Source organism: Charadrius vociferus, unplaced genomic scaffold (genome assembly GCF_000708025.1).
Source record: "Charadrius vociferus isolate BGI_N301 unplaced genomic scaffold, ASM70802v2 scaffold411, whole genome shotgun sequence".
NCBI classification, from domain to species: domain Eukaryota; kingdom Metazoa; phylum Chordata; class Aves; order Charadriiformes; family Charadriidae; genus Charadrius; species Charadrius vociferus.
The window spans coordinates 3,574,289-3,593,437 of NW_009646935.1; the positions used below are offsets into that span (position 1 = coordinate 3,574,289).

The 19,149-nt window shown below is 41.4% G+C and overlaps 1 protein-coding gene across 1 annotated transcript in view; it reads left to right on the forward strand.

Annotated features, from left to right (window-relative positions):
• Positions 1-19,149, forward strand: part of TTBK1 (tau tubulin kinase 1) — a 90,300-nt gene that overhangs the window by 14,870 nt on the left and 56,281 nt on the right. The window contains exons 4-6 of the mRNA XM_009894837.1: positions 8,760-8,833; positions 12,317-12,457; positions 13,722-13,826. Of these exons, the coding sequence (XP_009893139.1) occupies positions 8,760-8,833; positions 12,317-12,457; positions 13,722-13,826 (320 nt within the window). The remainder of the gene's footprint in view (positions 1-8,759; positions 8,834-12,316; positions 12,458-13,721; positions 13,827-19,149) is intronic.

Consider the following 19,149-nt stretch of genomic DNA (forward strand, 5'->3'; position numbering starts at 1 on the left):
AGCATCAGGGAAATACTATCCAGCCTCTGCTTCTCATTTCTGAGGTCTTTAAGGTTAATCAAAACGCAATGGCTCTGTTAGAACAGCTCTTGCACAGCTTTTGAGGTACTTGGCTTGGGCTATCTAAGTATCAGTCTGCCTTTCCAACAGCAGCCTTAATTGCAGAAATAGTAAACCAGTATCCCTGATGAAATCCAGTGGATTATTTTCTCTAGCTTTCAGGCCTCTGTGGAGAGGGGTGTGGAAACCATCTTTATGTGCCAAACCAGGCACTGTGTCTTTTCTAGATGCTCAGCTGGGGCTGTGGGAGGCCCAGCAGCAGATGCTTTGAATTTAAAAGTATTCTCTCTGTCCTTACCCACTTCTTGATAGGTCTCTCTGGGAGCACTCGGAGGGCTTGCGGGACGAGGATGGTGCAAAAGGATCTCTCACGAGGCATGCACTTCAGATGCCTTCTGGTCCACAGGCTCCTGAAAATATGGATGTGGCCACAGCATTCCGTTTCCTTTGCTGGGATTCTCCTTGGAGTAGCGTAACAGTCAGTTGTCAGTTAAAATGGCCAGATTGTTCTGGTGCTGAGCACTGTTTTCTGTTCATCCGTGGGGGCAATTTTGCCCTGGTGTGAGGCTACGAGGCCCCGTGTACTTGCCTCTGACCTCGCTCGGCAGCCAGATATTCCTAAGTTCTCTTCAGTGTGTCATTTTCTTTGTAAATGCCTTCTTTTCAGTGTGACCGATCTCATTGCGTAGGACTCTGATTAATTTTATTCTGCAGTGCAGAGATCTTCTGCATATTGAGTAGTTGTGCAAGATGCAGCCTGGTCACAGACATTGTAGTTTTTGAGTACCTAGTTTTATTACAGCAGATAGTGAAGGAGGTCTGTGTTGCTTGTTCCCTGTTTACTGCCAGGGGTTGGACAGGTAAGGGTTTCCTAACAATATAAGGGAAGAAAGGGGATCTTGCTTGTTTTTTCTCATTTGCCAGTCCTAGCCTTTTCTTTTTGCATATGTGAGTTTTTCATGTTGAAGTGGTGCCTTAACTCTCTGCGATTCAGTTTCTTTTACTCTTGTAGACATGATTTATATGTTTCTGCAGTATTTTGCTAGGTTGATGTAACTAAGCTATCTGTAAAGGCTGGAAAGTGGGGTAAATTACCCTTGGTGGGCTTTTAGGCTATTGCAGGGTGGCAGATTCAGACACGTGATGTAGTTCAAGCCTCTTTGCCCAGCACTGCATTTTTCCATGTGGAAAGAGTCCTAAGGGTGTTTGAGTGAGCTGGTGTTTGCGCCACATGTTTTCTGTGTCAACCATGGTGTCACGGGATGGGGGGAAAGACATGGGATGGATGAAAGAGGATTTAAAACATACTTTTTTTGAGACTGTGTTGAATTCTTGCTCCTTTGCTATTCTGCCTTGCCCTATGGGGGATCTAGTATCAATTGCTCATCTTAAAGTTTTCAGTGGTCTTGAGAAACAAATAGAGGAAATTATGCCATTCAAGGTCAGGCAGTTTTACCTTTTACTGTTCAATTAGAAGATGATAACCAGCTTTTTGTTTTTATATCCATTAGTTCATTCATTTATTATGGAAGCACTAGCAAGGTTAACCCAATTGATTAAATCCTAGTTGGTTACTATTGAATAATGTAGTTATTTAAGCCTTACTTCCAGCATAGAATTTGTTCTCTTTCGTGTTCAAAACTCCTTGTTTCCAGCTGAGTTGACAAGTCCCTGAAGTCAGCTAGTTTGTCTGACCAGAAATGAAACTTGCTAACTGCGAAGGAAAGAAAACTGTATGCTAGTCAGCTTTGCCAAGATACAGACACCATTTCCAAGTAAAGTTAGAAGATGACGAAAATATCTCTCATTTCATTTTCTAGTCCTGATGGATCCTCCATTTCTTAAGAATATTTGTACAGACGTGAATTCAATACCCCCACAATACAAAACCTGTGATAAGCTGATAAACCTGATACTGATGTTGACAGGTGAATAAAAAAAGAGGATAGCTGTAAAATGTATATTATAGCTATAATGTAGAGCATGAGAAATAGCTGCAGCTTTCCAAATGCTGGTGAGAGCAATTGTATAACTAGATGTCCACAACTGTGCATATAATTGAGACCCTGGCAGTGCCAAGTGCTCAAGCAAGTTATGTCACTAAGCACTTGGGCTTTTCCTATGTGGTTGTCTTTAGGGTTCAGCTGCTGGATGGCTGTGCCGTGCTGGTTATTTTTGGCCAGCAGCGTACCATTATTGGTGTTGATACTTCATGTATTACCTGGATAAAAAGAACCTTGGCTGATGATTCTGCAGTTAAGCTGAGTTTGTGATTAGAGAGGTCAGAGGTCGCTGCTGATGTGAGAGGCAGGCCTTAAAGAAAAATAAGTGTTTGACATAGATCGATCCAGAGGATAATTTAGGCTGGTGGGGAGCACCTCTGGAAATCTCTAATACAACCTCCTGCTCCAAGCAGAAAGAAATAGATCAGGTTGCTCTGGGCCTTTTCCAGTGAAGTTCTGAATGATCTCCAAAGATGGAGATCCCACGGCATCTCTGGGCCCCTGTTCCAGGGTTTGACCACCGTCGTGGTGAAAAAGAAATTACACGTGATGGGAACTTCCCACGTTGCAGCTCATGTCCAATGTCTCTCTGTGCACCTCTGACAAATTCTTGGCCCTATTCTGTTCGGTGACTCCAACCAGCAGTTAGATCCCCCTCTGCTGCCTTCCTAAGGCTGAACAAACCCAGTTCTCTGACGCTTTTTGTGAATGCCACGTTTTCCTTTTCCTGCAGCCATCCTGGTGGCCGCTGCCGTACTCAAGCTGTTATGTCAGTATTGGTCTTGTACTGCAGAGGAAATGCAAGAATTGGTAAGGTAGCAGTGATAAGAGTAACAAGAATTGCCGTGAGATTTATGATAATCTATGCAGTAGAAGTTTCTTCAGTGTTTTGGGTGGACTGTTAGCAACAAGACAGCTCATCTATGGAAATGAATCACAAAATGATTTTAACATAAATTTACAATATTAAATTCTTGAACTCCTTTGGGGAGAAGAGTGGTTATTTATTTTCTGCAGGTGAAAATGCAGGAAACACGGAGTCTGTTACCAAAAAAAAAAAAAAGACACTTCAAATTGCAACAATATTGTCACAGTTTGTTTCTTACTATTTAATTAGTTGCATTGCTGTATTGAAAATACATTAGGAATATTTAAGAACTTAAAGGAGAAGATTGGCAAGAATATTGGTTTCCAGCAGTTTGAAATTGATCCATGTGGAAAAATACACTCAAAAAAGGATCATAATTTATTTTTTTAAGTGCTGTGTAATGAAAGCTTTTCATGTAATGAAAGTTTTTCAGTATGAACATGGGGTTTTTAATTAGATCTCTACAAGGTGATGAATCTCTATCCTGGGCTGGAAGGGTCTTCCAGATACTTGAAGGTATTTTTGTGCATGAGGACATGGTTATTGACTGCAATTTTTAAATTCCTTCAGAAAAAGGATAGTGAAGACTCGGTAACTGAAATATTTGTATCTCTTACCCAGTATTATATGGGAGATTATTATGTTCACTTTAGTTTAAAGGCAGCAGTAGAAAGAATATTCGTCTATGGGTGAATGTTAAAACATTGCCTTAACTAAATACTTGGAAAAATGAATGCATGTGAGAAAATAAACCACATGTTCTCTGAAACTTTTCTCAGGTCAGAGTTTAGGAACATCAGGCTGACTTATTCCTCCAACCTATGTTAGTTAGTTAGTTAACAGGCCAAAACTCTTTATAATCTCTTACTCTGTTCCTTTACTTTGTTCAAATATAACTGCTTTGTTTTAGTAATAAACAAATACAGATATAGGACTTATTTTCTAAAGTATGAACTTGTGATCTTCTGTAATATCAGAGAGGCTATTCAGTGGAACAGTCTAGCAAAGGAGCAAGTGTGAGCTGGCAGTTAGTGCAGTAGAATGGTTGTGAGACTCCCCATACTATACCTTGAAAAAACTTCTTTTAACCTTTTTTTACATTTTTGGATTAAAATACACTTTGCTGCTCTTTCTGCTATGATCTTCATGCCTGAGGAGGGCATATGTGAGGAAAGAGAGCTATTTTCTTCTGCCTTAAAGGAAAGTATGACACTCCCATCATCCTGTCTGCACAGGAGGTTATTAACATGATTGTTCTTACGGGCTTCATAATTCTGATCAGCCTCAGGACTGGTCTGCAGGAATCCCGTAGTCACGCCTGACTGTCAGTCTCCATCTGCTACTTCAGCATGGCATGAACTCCTCCGAGAAAGCAAACAGTTGTAACCTGGTGCCTCCTTGAGTTGAAAAATGAGTAAAAGCCTCAGAAACCTAGAGGGGTTGATGCTGCAAGCATTTATCCCATCTATATTACTAGCTGGCTGTACATACTCCACCTCTAAATGTGGCCTGCTTTCTCTACACTCTGTTATATTCCTTTTGTTTCATGCAAGAATTGGCACAATCTTCCCTCCTCCCTTTCTTCTTCTTTTCCTGGTGTTACTTGTGTTGCAGAGTAGTGCATGGGAGAGCTGTTCCAAGGAGAGCCTAAATTCCTAAGACCAACAGGTCAGATAGGAGTCTATTTTAGGCTGGAAAGGAGGATTCAGTATAAAATCAAGTCAGTTTGGGGATGTGGGTCATCGTGTAGGTCGCCAAGAACTGTCAGTCAGTTCATTTTCAAAAGTTACAGCAAGCAGAACATGTAACGTTGTCTACCTCAACATGCATACAATTCTCAAATATAATAAATTTAAAAATTAAATGCTTTTTCTTTCTGTAAAATTTTGTGATCCAGAAAACAATAATGTTATGGAGGAAACTGATTTTTTTTTAATTTTTTTTTTTTTTAAATAAGGTCTTAAGAATATACTCAAAATCAGAAGAGGCGGTACCAAATTAGCAGGGATGTGTCTTAAGTCGCAATGAAGTATATTGGACATTACCAGTCTTGTTTCGCTAAAATGATTGATTTAGCTGGCCAGGGTCCCCCCTGTCAGAGGATTGGTTTTTAATGTTCTTGTCCATAGTTTTACAGCAATAAAAAGCACATAGTGTCCTGGTGTTATGGTTTGAAGTACTCATAACAATTTATTGTTGTTCAGACAGTTATTCTATCACCTGATGAAGGGGAATTGAGGAAAAAACAAGGAAACCCAGGTGTTGAAAACTAAACAGATTTAATAGAATAAGACTAAATAATTAACAGTAATAACACTAAAGAACCAATATTGATCCCGATATGCTAGTATAAAATATACAAGGATTATGACTTGGCCAATATCAGTCGGAAGCTGTGCACTCCCAGCAGGGGACAGCAAATGTTGGACACTGGCAGTGCTATGGCTTTGGGAGGAAGGAAAAGGCTCAGGGGTCCAGCACCGGGGCAAGAGGTTTGGAGGATCACAGCCATCAAGGGAGAGAGAAACTCTGCATCAAACTTCTTAATTTATATTGAATGTGATGTTCATGGTATGAAATAATCCAGCTTGGGTGAAGTGCCCAGGTCTTGCTCCTCCTCATCCCTGCACCTGGCAAGGCTCAAAAACACTAAGACTTTGAAACCCACACACCACAGCTGGGTATAAACTAAATACTTTCACAAATTCAGACACTAGAGTCTTCTAAAAATGCAGTTTTCCCAAGCATTAGAAGAGACCTCACTGAAAAGTAAAATTACTGAAAGAGAAATTAATCCTGTTGCTCAAACCAGGTTACATGCCTATCAGTGCTTTGCAATTATTTAAAACAATAAAAGCTAGTAAAAATTGGAGTGATTTACCCATTTTACCATACAGTAGCTTCATAGCCAGTAGAAATAGTCATTGTTTTGGCTGTTACCTCAATATCCATCTCCTGGTGCTCTGAAAGGCAAAACAAAGCAAAGTGGGACTCGCAGTGTGTCTGTGAGTAAGCCAGGCTGGTCTGTGTGAATCTGTACAGACTTAAAGGAGTCAGGTCTGGGATAAGCGTGGACACTGGCCTGTCCATCCTCTCTGAGACCTCTGTAGATTGCCAGTTTGCTAAAGCGCATAGGTATCATAAGCTCCTAAAGAAACATAACTAATTCTTGCTGAGATTGTCCAGATATGTTGACCTGGTAACAAATCTGGGTTTGAGGCTGCCTTCACATCAATTGGCAGGCAGCGTGGCCATCAGTATTGGGACCCACGGCAAGGAGATGTGTGGGACGGTTGAGGCTTGCTGGCAGTCCCTTCTTGGTAATGCCCAGGCCAGGACATGTGCTACATCCAGGCAGCGTCTCACGGAGTTCCCTCAGGAAACCAAAAACCTGTATGTAAAATTCAACACTGGACTTGCAATGAATTTGCAGATAGTAGGAAACCAGTGGCACCCAGTAGTCATGGGCACGCACAGGACATGGGCTTGATATGTGAGAGAGAGGATCGAGGAAGAGTGTGCAGGCTGCCCTGATGTACGCTGAAGAGCGTACTTTCCTGATCTCTAAATATGGTGGCTTGTGACGTTCCTTGATGGTTTCAGCATGGTTTTGCACACTCAGACCTGAAACTGGATGATGTCCTTAAGTCTGTGACAGAGACATGAAGGATCTGCTGCCACATAACCTCCCTGCTTATCTAACCAGATACAGGCGGATACTAGGATTGATTGGCTTGTTTGTTTTAAGCCTGTTCTTCCAAAGGGTGTAAGGAGTAGCCAAGGCCTCTGTCCCTCCAGTTGTGGTTGCCAGCAGCTTTGCTGTCTCCTTGTGGTAGGAGAGAGAGTGTGGGTGTTCTGCTGTGGGATGCTGCTGGACCCTGGAGGGAGGGCTCTTCATGCTCTTACCAGGATCCCTGGGATGGAGCTCCATGTTCCACAGCTCAATGTGTTGCTCTGGTTCTCCAGTGAGAAAACTGCTTTTTTGTCTCCTGCTGTGCTCCAGGTCCCTATTCTGTCACATCTTGCTGTCCCCAACAGTTTTTGATGTCCCAGGCCTATGGTGCGCAAAATGAGAGCAATAGCAGGATTCCAAGGGTGTTACATACTGTTTACTGTATATCACAGAATCTTTAGAGTCGGAAGGGACCTCTAGAGATCATCTAGTCCAACTCCCCTCTAAAGCAGGATTGCCCAGAGCACATTACTCAGGACTGCATCCAGGCGGGTTTTGAAGATCTCCAGAGAAGGGGACTCCACAACCTCCCTGGGCAGCCTGTGCCAGTGCTCTGTCACCCGAACTGTAAAGAAGTTTTTCCGTGTGTTGGAACAGAACTTCCTATGTTCCAGCTTACACCCATTGCTCCTCGTCTTGTCACTGCAAACCACCGAGAAGAGTCTGGCTCCATCCTCCTTCAACCCACCCTTTAGATATTTATAAGCAATAATAAGGTCTCCCCTCAGCCTTCTTTTCTCCAGGCTAAAGAGTCCCAGCTCTCTCTGCCTTTCCTCATAAGGGAGATGCTCCAATCCCTCAATCATCTTGATTGCCCTAATATATAGGGTATATATATTTTTTTTTATTTTAAAACTGGGAAGTATCAAACAATAAGCTTTGGTTTAAAAATAATTAAAATCACCATTGTTCAAGTGCTACAAAGAAATACAGGGCAAAGCTATGCAATGGTGCTCACCCTCTTCCCTGCTTAGAAATCCCACCAGGAACCAAATGTTCACCATTGCAGTGTGCATGAACCTTTTCTCTGTTATCAGTAGTCTGCTATTAGAGGAACATATGCATCATACTTCCCCTTTTGCTAATATAGAGAGAGCACACCATCACAAATCTATTACAGGTCAACCTTCACTCCCTCTGGGATGGTTTGGGTTCTCTTTTTTTTTTTTTTTTTTTTTTTGTTTTTTTTGGTTTTTTTTTTTTTTTTTTTTTTTTTTTGGATTTGTTGGTGTGTTGTTTTTTGTTTTTTTTTTGTTGTGAGGTGGTTTGGTTTTCATTTGGGGTTATCTTTTGAATATAGGTCCTGCCTGGTGCCACGTAATAAAATGTAGACATTGCAGCAGTACTTTTGTACTACAGAGAACGAACCTAGAGGACTAGCTGAGTGTTGCAGAGTGGCTGGTTGGTTTTGATTTTGCCTGAATAGATGTAATTTGTACTTCTAATACCATGCCAGAACTCAACAGGAAATTGCTCGGGTTTATTTCCATCTTTTGTTATGAAATTGTTTCAGTGTTTCAATGGAGTTTTTCCATAAGCATCTTTCTTTTCCATATGTTTCTGACTATTAAAATCAGAGTTTGTCTGTGTTGAAGTAGCATTAGTTTAGCTGTTTCAGGGTAAGCATTGCTGACAGGAAAGTGTAGCGATGGCATGTGAAAGTCAGCATTTACTGAGTAAAATTGGTGTGCTGAGCTTAAGTGTGCTGCCAGTGAACCTGTGAAACCATGTGGTCATGTGTGCTACCCATGGTTTAGTTCAGGGATGGTGGCGGCTGTGGTGGTGTTGCACGCACGTGGTGGTGGTATAAACTGCAGTTTGTCTCACTCTCGCTTGTGCCCTGTGTCAGTTTCAGGATTTGAGGTTCCCTGACACTGATTTGCACTCGTGGCTATTTCACAGTCAGTTTTCTTGTTGAATGTCAGTATTCTCCTGAGCTACACGACTGGGAAGTTGAAACAAAATCCGTCTGTTCTGCAAAACTCCCTGCCTGATGCCACTTACGGTTACAAGCCCTTGATCAGAAAGCTTTTCTAAAAATCATGATCATGGGGTTATCTTATGTTCCATTCTGTATGTTTCTGTTTCTTTTCAGGGAAGGATCATGTTTGCAGATTTATTGGGTGTGGAAGGAATGAAAAATTTAATTATGTCGTCATGCAACTTCAGGTGAGTTCTGTGCTTCTGCTCTCCCCCCTGTCCCATGGAGATGGCATCACAGGGAAGAGAGAATGTGAGAGAATAAGGCCAAGCCCCCCTAAAGAGACTTTGTACATATAAAGTGGGTGGAACGGGAGACAGTGAGAAGTGGTGATGTTTCTGTGATATCCCTTGGGGCAGCTCCAGTTGTCAAGATGCACTAAGATATTTCATAGCTCTGCTTTTCTGTTTAAGATGGCTTTCTGTCAATTTTCTGGGAAAAGCACTCAATTCAGAATGCTCACAAGAGCTACCCACAATATCGTGCAGCGGTGGCAGCTGTTTGAAATAGCTCCTGCTGAGCTCTGTGATGCAGCGTTCAAAATATGTGTCTTGTATCAGAGCTCAGAGTGTGGTGGGAGCCAGTGGTGTCACATCACCAGCAGAGTCTTCTCTATGAAGGGGAATGATCTCTGGCTCCCCTGTCTCTACCAAGCTCAGCAGTAGCTTTGCTTCTGCTGTGAAAGTGTTTTCTCCTGTTTGAATACTGCTGATCTTAAGTCAATATGAGTAAATGCTTGGGTAGCAAGCACATGGCGACTGCACTGCTTGACAGCCAGCTACTTCTATCAGAGTTAGCCAGCTGAAGTCTTACATAGGTGTCCACGCAAGCCACAGTAACAGCAGGAGCTGCAGGGACCTCTGCATAGTTCAGCATGAAACTTCACCAAGAAAACATATATAGTTAGAACTTCAGAGCCCAAATGTGGTGGTACTGTCACGAAAACAGCTTTCTTCTTGACTAAAGCAGCTTTCTTTTACAGCATACAGTCACAGGAGAAAGAGTTGGAGGGGAGCAAGTGGGAAGAGATGGCTGAGTCAAAAACACATGGAAGAAAGGCCTTTAAGGACAGGGAGATACTTTCAAACTAAAGATGCTTCTTTCTGCCTTTGAAGCTGGCCTGTTTCAGCAGCTGACATAACAGTTGACAGGGAGCTTGTCCTCTCTCTCTCTCTTGCAGTTTATATGATCAGGGCTTGCAAAGCACTGTATGATTATACAGTACAAGCCTACCCTTCCCCTGAAGAGCTTGCAGCCCATGTCATGTTTCTTTATGTATAACTTGGGTCATAGAACGTGCTGAAGGAAAGTGAGAAGGTTGAAGCCCTAAGTAATGAGAAGTAAGCTGCTGCATCAACTGGAAGGTTATTTTTAATTAGCAAATGGTGAATGAAGTAAAATAGACACCAGCAGACCCCAGTACTTCTTTAAAATAAACTTCTGATTTTGAAGCGTAGTTCTAATTTGCAGGGTAGATGTATAAAACCAGTAAATTCCTGGTGCTTGGGTTTGCCTTTTACACGCATTGGCATCCCAGCTGCTGTTATGGATAGAAAAAACCTTTTGCTTTCTAACCAGCCCTGGCTATCACTGCTGCTGCAGTGTGAGTGTGAACATGATTCTTGAAAGGGCTCATCTGGAGCTCATGGAACAACAAGGCTTCTAACCCCACAATCCTGTCCTTAACAAGCCTGATGAAGATGACTATATCTTGGAAAAAAATTTCTCTGCACAGAATCTCCTACTTTCTAGCCTGTTCTTGACTATGTAGCTGAGCTCGTAGAGTAGGCAGAGCTAAAAATCATTTCATTATTTGCAAATGAGGACTTTGATACTTAAAGCATTAGCTAGTTTTGTACCATCACTCTTCAGGCTAAAATTGTCCTTCAGCTTCAAGGTCTGCTGAGACATGGTTTATCGTGTGTCCCTGCCTGTTGTGTACTGCAGTTCTCCCTTTCTCTTCAGTCTCTGGGACAGAAGCTTCCACTCTAAGCTTTGCAACTCATTGCATCTGCTCTGTTTCTTAGGCAGCCTGATGGTGTTTATTTGGAAAATAATGCTTATTTTCTGTCTTTTCCTGGTAGCAGTATTGTATAGTCACTTGCCTTGAGTTGTTTCTGGAGAGCAGGTGTCTGAGACTGTATCCCAAACCAGCTGGGAGAAATTATGGCACATTTCAGTGTGTGGCTCTGGAAGAAATCTGCCTTTCCCTGTTACCATTGGATAAGAGATCAAGTGTCCAAGGAACCGCTTTACAGTGGAAAGAAAGATCTGCTGTCAATTCAGTAACCCGGATCTTTCAGCATATCCATGGCAAATCTGTGCTTCCTCTAGTAAACTGTCACAGAAATTAAAAAAGATAAGCACTAGAGAGGTAGCTTAATGTTATTTTGTTCATGCTAAGGAGAAAACCTGCGCCGGTTGCTGTGGTTTGGCTCTATCTGTATTAGCTGACTTGTATCAGCTGTGGTTGTTCAAGGGACCGGAGCCCTGGAGTGAAACATGGGTCAAACCAATTTGAGAGACTAGTCACACGCTAAAAGAGACAGTTGCAACTGGCCCCTTAATGTCTGTAAATAACTTGAGAACTGGAAATGGGTGGATGAATAGATGGCATTTCACTGGTTTGGAGAGCGATCTGTGTTTTCTCATCAAATGTTCGGAATCTTTTATATATCTTCTGTTGTAAATTTTGTTTTAATACATCTGGACTTGTATGTATTTGCAGAAGCAGAATCAAGAGATTCAGTATTATAGTGATAATCAGCATGTTCCTATAACTTTTGTTCTTGATGCATGTCCTCTGACTCTTATTCATAATCTTTCTAATCAGTTGATAAATGCATTAGTTCTGAGGATTAGAGGGGCACACTGCCACAGAATGTAATCATTTTAACACCTTCTTACCTTCTTTCTCTTTAGAAATCTAAAGAGGTATAGACAAAGTTGAGATGGCAGAGATCAAAGAACACTGTGATTCTCTTGGTATTTAGTCTGTCTGTCCTTTTTTTTTTTTCCCCCTAAATTGTCTTTATTTTCACATACAGCTGGTAGACATTTTTGCCCTAGAAATTTGATTAGCTGGAGGTAAATTACCAATTTTTTTAATAAGTATTTTTTTAAGCTGGTGGAAAAATCCTCCTCTCATGATTTTGGGTATGACTCTCTTGATAGTCAACTTTCCCCACTTTAGTGTTGCCACAACGATGCTGACTTGAGCTTGAGCCAGACAGTTGTGAGCTAGGGAGTTTCTAATGAAACTGCTTCTATGAGCTGTAACAGATAGTGGCTTCATGACCTGCTTATCATACTTGCACTGCTTTAATCTTTAGATGGCTCAGAGAACAGTCAAAGGTTGGTCTGGTTTTAACAGTAGAGGAACGCTGGGCTCATGGAGTCTGAGGCACTGCTGTCCATGCCATGCCTGTTTCCCAAATAGTACATCAGTTCACTTCCCAAGATAACGGTCTGGTATCTTCTTATTGGCACGTACATCACTTAAAAGTTAAAATGAAGTATTGGAAAATCAAATACAAGAAATAAAACAGACATAAGGTGAGCACCTTATGCTGATTAGCATTTCTGCTTTTTTGGGGACGCATGTTAGAACTTGCAGCTGTGAAACGCTATGCTTTAGTGTGATGGCTTAAGTGTTTTATTGATTGTTTCAGGGCCGAAATCTGGCAGATCTCAGAAGGAGTCAACCTCGAGGGACTTTCACGCTGAGCACAACGCTGCGATTAGGCAAACAAATTTTGGAATCAATAGAAGCCATTCACTCTGTGGGATTTCTGCATCGTGACATCAAGCCTGTATGTTGTTCTGGAATTTTTTCTTTTGGTTGTATGTCTGTCTGTTCTGCTTGAGTCAATAAAGACAGTCTGAATACGGGCAGATCTTAGTAGAGGCATTTAGGCCTCCTTGCACACTCCTAGTGTCTTGCACATTGGCTATTTTCTATAGTACAGAATATTAATACAGTATTGTCATTCCTTTAAGGGCACAGCGAACTAGTTTTTATTGGCAGAGGCTGCTTCATGGTGGGTTAGCAGCTGCCAGTCATACTTGTACCAGTCAAGATCATTTGACAAAGCAATCTAATTCTGAGCCATTTGGAGTCCAACCAATTATTACTGTAAAAGGGGTTCAGAAAGTATGTCTTGCTCTATGACCCGTTACTTGAATAAATGCTATTTCATGCTTTGACTTAGCTAAATAATCCTTTTAATCTTTTCTGAGCAATTGCCAAAAATACTGGAGCACAGTTTCCAGTGTCAGAAACAAAGTCACAGTGTTGGTCATCTGCCTAGGAGAGATACAATAATTCCAAGTCTCCCTGAAGAAGCCAGTCTTTTTTCATGAAGCTTTTCACTACTTGACCTGGGCACTTGTTTGTACACCATCCCTGAGACCATCTTCCTTCCAGCAAAATCATTTGCTGCTTTTAAAATCAGCTGGTTTTGGCTATCAGATTCAGCTGCAAATCAGTCACTAATGTGACTGCCCACAAATCCTTTAGCAGCCATCCATTATGGTAAAGGATATAACTTTAAGATAGGGGTTACAAAAGAGCTGCTCCATTTGCTTGTTGTCAGTTTATTTATTAAGAGCCAAACCCAGTGTTTTTCAGGTGTCTGAATGTTCATATAAATTTAGGTAATGCAATACAGTGGATGGACATTCTGGGAGTTAGGGCAGAATAATGCATGCTAACAGATGAACCACAAACAGACGCATTTGCCTACAATAACTCCAGCCTGTTATGCAAGTGATGGAGCTCTCACTGCAGAGCTAGTGGTGTTAAATGTAGGTCTTTCTCATAGCAGCTGAAATTTAGCTAAGCTAATGTGAATTTTAGTTGTTTTGAGACTCCACAGTCACTTATCTGCAAAGTGAACTTCTTAACATTGCAGTGATTCTTTAATCATGATGTTTAAGATGCATCTTAAAATTCTTCTCTTTGACTTATATTTCCACCAGAGGCATGTGGGTCTCTATGGCAAAGTTTTGTTAACAAATGGCTGCTCTTACCCAAGTTGCTGGTATCAAATTGATTTTTTTTCTTTCTTTGTCTAGTCCAATTTTGCCATGGGCCGCTTACCTTCAACATACAGGAAGTGCTACATGTTAGACTTTGGTCTGGCCCGTCAGTATACCAACACTACTGGTGAAGTCCGGCCAGTAAGTAGATTTTAAGTAATTTTTTTCCACTTTTGCAACTGCTTAGGCATGGAAAGGTTTTGTGATTTTGTTTGTTTTGTGGTTGTTATGCTTGGTCATTATATTGGACTGCATTTTCTGCAAGGTGAGAAGCAACAGGTGACTTCAACTGAGTTGAGAATCTAAGAAAGGATGCTTGCTTTTTGTCTTACAAGGTGTGTGGCTTTTTTTATTTCTTTTTTTTTTTTTTTTTTTTTTTTTTTTTTTTTTTTTTCCTTTAGGATAATCATGTTTTCCGCAGGCTTGGAATACTTACTGAGTACATTATGGCCAAGCAAAGAGGGTGAGCCCAATGCTGGCCATGTAACTTCTGTACTCCCAGAGGACTGGTCTAGTTCAGTTCTGTGTGATCTGGGGAACCAGGTCGGTGCGTTCTTAAAGCTGTTCATGAAAAAAATGCTAGAAGTGAGAGGATGACCTGATCTCTGAGGCTGAGCTTACTGTGAACTGCAACCTGTAATGCTGTTCTCACCCTTGCTTGGCTTTAGTTTTATGTATATTGCCTCCTGTCCAGATTTCTTAGCAGGAGTATTTCAGCACGCGTGCTGGGAGGGGAGGTAAGGGCAGGGGACATAACTTGCGCCACGTGACATGTGTGTTATCTTCAGTCCTTTTACCAGCACTGTGTTATCTGAGGTCGCTTATGAGGATGCATTAAGCTTCAGATGCTCTAGGTATCAGTCAGAGCATTCCTAGATTTATTCTGGAAAACGGCACAAGCAGGGAGGGCTCAGACAATCTCTCTTTTTATCATCCTAGGCTTAGGACCTTTTGGTCTGCACATCTTTTCCATCTGCAAGATAATTGTTGTTCTGGAAAATGTTGACAATGTGAGAGCTAAGTTCAGAGACTCTGTAGTGCAGGATATGGTAAGGGAAGTAGGAAGAAAGCAAAGACCAGTGAGCAGATTTTGTCTTTAGCAGATGAACAGAGCTGGAGGATTTTTCTCCTACTTTTTCTTCTTTTTTATACGTCTTTTCAGCTGGACGTTGCAAGGCCTTTCTTTTTAGCTGTAGATGGGAGCAGCTCCAGAGGTTGTGTCTGAATGTTATTCTTGGAGACACACTATGTACTAGTGGTCTTTCTTGTCAATGCTGTTTAGTTTGGGGATAACCCTTCTCCATATTGCCCTTTTCAAAATACAGCCCCACTCCTTTCCTCTTTGAGCAGTCAGAATTCAAACTCATTATGGATTTAAACTGGCTATTTGGTTTTCTGCAAAATTTCTTCATTGCCACAGTGAAGCACCTATGTTTTATATCTGTATTTCAAGTACCATTGTTTGAACACTGTTCGTTCTTTACAGTTAAAGAAACTACTCTTTCCAGATGTCTCTTTTGGATCATCTCTTTTCTTCCTTTCTCCCACTAATTTAAAATTACTTTGCTTTTATTTTGCTACATCCTTAGAGAGTACTCCCAGGCTCGGTTTTGGAAACAGCAGTACATCCAGCCTTGACATTTTTTAGAGCAAAAGATTATTCAGCTGTGCATCACAAACTGTGTCCTGCTTGGGTTGGTGTGGGTGAGGTGGGGCTTTGTTAGGACACAAGACTCTGAGAAGGTTTGTCTTAATTCTGGTCATTCTGGTGGTTGTTTGCTTGCTTGCCATAGATTGGTTTCATAGAAGGACTAAGGACACTTTTTTTTTTTCCCCCTGAAAAAAGACACGGGGACCCTCAGAGAGGTGGGAGTATGCGCTGCTGAAAGTGGTAAAAAGTCTTGGTTTGTTTGGGATGTGGGAGGATCATATGGGGTAAATACGTCTCATATACCTAGTGTACCTATTCTCCCATGCAACACTTCAGGTGGTGAAGCTTTTTGACAAAAATGATACAATAAAAAATACATAAATATTTGTTTCAGTTCCTTTTAACGTTATGTTGTAGTCACTGGGCTGTTTGATCCTTTTTTGTCCCTGCTGCCTGATACCACTGTTGAGTCCCACTTACCGGACTGAGAAATTTCCCTGGAGAAGCATGGTGTGATTGCTGCCCAAATAATGCACTGAGCTTTAGGAAGGAGATGGGGCTGAAGGGCGGTATGAAGACAAGTGAAATAAGATTTTTATTTTTGTAGTTTTTTTTTTTCTTCTTTTAATTAAGAACTTTATCTTTTATTTCACCAAAGAGATTGTTTCAAGCCATTAAGGTAGATTCTTCTTTCTCCATTCTCTTTCAGTACCTTTATCTATGAAGAATACAATTCCCAGATTTATAACGTGATCATCCTGAGCCTAGTTTTTTTGTGATTTGGTTCTGAGGTACAATACACAAGATAGGTAGGGGAAGGAGCTCGCTTTCTCTTTTTCTGGAAGCATGTCTGAATTTTGCTTTCAGTCATATTCATTTATTTACAGATGCTTTCTGCTCAAGTAGCTTCTGTGCGGCTTCCTACAGTTTCAGAACCATTGTCATGCTTTATGAATAATACCATAAAAAGTATTTTCTGTTTTCACATCCTTTGAAATTCATAACCTCAATCGTGCTTGTCAGCTTTTCAGAAAGGTTCTGAATGAGTTGCTAGTAATACAGATAATGGGCCTGGCCTTTAGGATGCTGTGGCTTTGTTTTGCTTAGCTTACCTTTTCCTTCTAATTTTTGGTCACTTTTCCATTTTGAAAACACCTTTGATTTTGAAAAAGGGAAAAGACAATAATTCTGTGGAGCAAAATCCTCTAGAAGGCTGTTGGCACTGATTTTATGTATATTTTTTATGTGTAATTCACTGATGCCAAACAGTGTGGTGGTTGGTTTGGGGTTTTTTTATTTTATTTTTATTTGAAAAGACAAGGAGCTCCTTAGTAGGTAGATAGGATAGGCCATCACCAAAAAGGCCTCATTCTGATTTTCTAGAGATTGATTAAAGCTTTGAGGTGGGATCATTTCTACTGTCTGTGGTCTTCACTGAGCATTAGTTCCTCCATCCTCAGCTGTTACCACTCTGGCTTTCCAGACCCTCTTTCAAGGGCTACCATAGTAGCTCTTACCTAGGGAGCTGTTACTCTGCTAAGCTTCTGATGAATGCGATGTATTTGGTTTGTATGTTTTTACAGAGGATAGCCACTTGACAGTTGCTCGGCATTTGTAAAGTTATGGGCCACTTGGCTGAACTAAATCCAAATTTATTCTGAATCGGAATTTATTCTGTGCTTCTAGGAAAACAAAACTGATCTACCTTATCTGGGATGCTAATATTAGCACAAATGCTACTCTTTGGAGAAAAACTGTTGTTGCACAGATTTGCTTTCATGGGAACGGTCTCACCTGTCTACCGCTTGCCCCTTGCCAGATGTTGCAAAATCTCCTGGATAACAGTCTGTAGGAACTCATATTGCACAATAAAGACAGAAGATGTTTGGAGCCAGGAGGTGTGTAAGGAAGCGTCAGCAACAATTTTCCCTCTGTTAGAAATCGAGGGAACTTGGCTGTTCTCAACAGTCTCATTACTTGGTATTTCTCTGAGGTTGTAGAAGTCAGTCTCTGATGGTTACTCCTTCAGACAGGTAGAGCAGATGTGGATCACTTACCTAGCCATTTGGTGTCCATTGTGTGTTGAGAACTGCTTAAGGGCCTGGCTGAAGGCTCTTACTTTGGCTACTGTCAGCGTTTCTATCATTTTGATCAGTCAACATCCTGGCCAGCAGGAGGGACTCTGGCTATTACGATAAACAGGACAGACTGCTAGCGCAAAAAAAAATTAATCTTTTGAGAGGGTTTTGTTTTCAAACACTTGTGAGGACAGGGAAATGAAAGAAAAGACAGGCAGCTTGACAAAACTGCTAGAGGAGATGCTCACTTCTTTACTGCTCTTCCCTGCCCCTCCAAGCCCCACTCTCTCCTGTTTGAAAGGTGGCACATACTGGTTAAGGTCTGTGATCTGCATTCAGCAGGGTATGTTTGACCTCGGATTTCCCATTTCTAAAGTTATAATTCACAAAATATTCCTGGTCCATTACCCTTAGTAACATCTTTTGATGCTCAATACGTACATATTTACAGAAATAGAGAATGGAAAAATTACTTAGTCACAATAAACAGGGCCATCTCCAGGGCTGTGAGACTCCTGAGGTCCCTTTTCTAAGGAATATGTCTTAATTAGGTGCAAAGCTGTGAAGCTTCAGTGACAGAGATCGCAATACGCCTGCTCCCATTCTGCCTGTGGCTTAAATACATGATGTTTGTGGTACTCTGCTGGCAGGTGTGAATGCAGGAACACCTGTAGAAGAAGAGGTTATTGAACCTGAGACTTCCAGACTTTGGGTGAATGATGTAATGCTGGCAAGAAGAAACCGCTCCTGTTTTGTCTTGTCCTTTAGTTGTGACTCTGAACCTTCATTTCTTGTTTTCCTGGTTCTGTTCAATGCTCACCAGAAGACTCCTGGGTTGCTTCACCCTGCCGTCTTGCCTCTCCAGGGAGATACAAGAGTTAATCAAGCTCCCTATGAGTATCAGGGCTTGCAATTGCAAGGCTTTCCTTCAGTTGTCTAAAGAAGGCTTCATCTACTTTTTCTTTTTGATAAGGCACTCAGGAGCAGATGCTCACCATTACATTACCTGTGTTAGTTGCTGCTGATCACTTGTCCATCAGTAGTGGCTATCTCATCACCTGCTCCAAGGAGAGCTTTACACGTTCAAGCCACGCCTGCATAAATGCATATCCTTGCCTTCCCAGTCCTCCTTTCCATTCATTGCAGCCCTCAAGCCATGAGAGCTGTCCCACCACGTCTCTAATCTCAGTGAGATCATAGTTTTGCAATAGCACATGTATCATGTGGTCCATACAGACTTTCCCTAATTACATCCCAGCTACCCACATTTCTACTGATAATGTTTTTTAGCAGGGTTTTGAGTATTCAGTCTGGTGCATAGGGTCTGAACCAACATTATACCTTTTAAAAATTAGTATTGCACGTGCCAGATTAAACAGAATGCAAGGGGACTTCATCTGCCCAACTACATGTACCCTACCTGCAGGATATGCAGAAGCACCTTCCTTAGGACTGGAGGCAGGTTATCAGACAAGATGCATCAAGAGAGTGTTGCAATTGTAATGGTCCATATTGAATAGGACGAAGAAAGCTTTTTTTTGGTGCCTTTATACAAATCTAGATGAGATAATATTGATGATGCATAAGATACCACCCATCCAGTTTCAAAGAAGGTATTGCAGCTCTAAACAGTATTCAGAAGACAGTAATGACAAACTTGCATGAAGAGGGATGAAAAAGCTTGTGATTATAATCTGGGCAAGAAGATGAATAAAAGGAATTCTGTAAAGGTCTG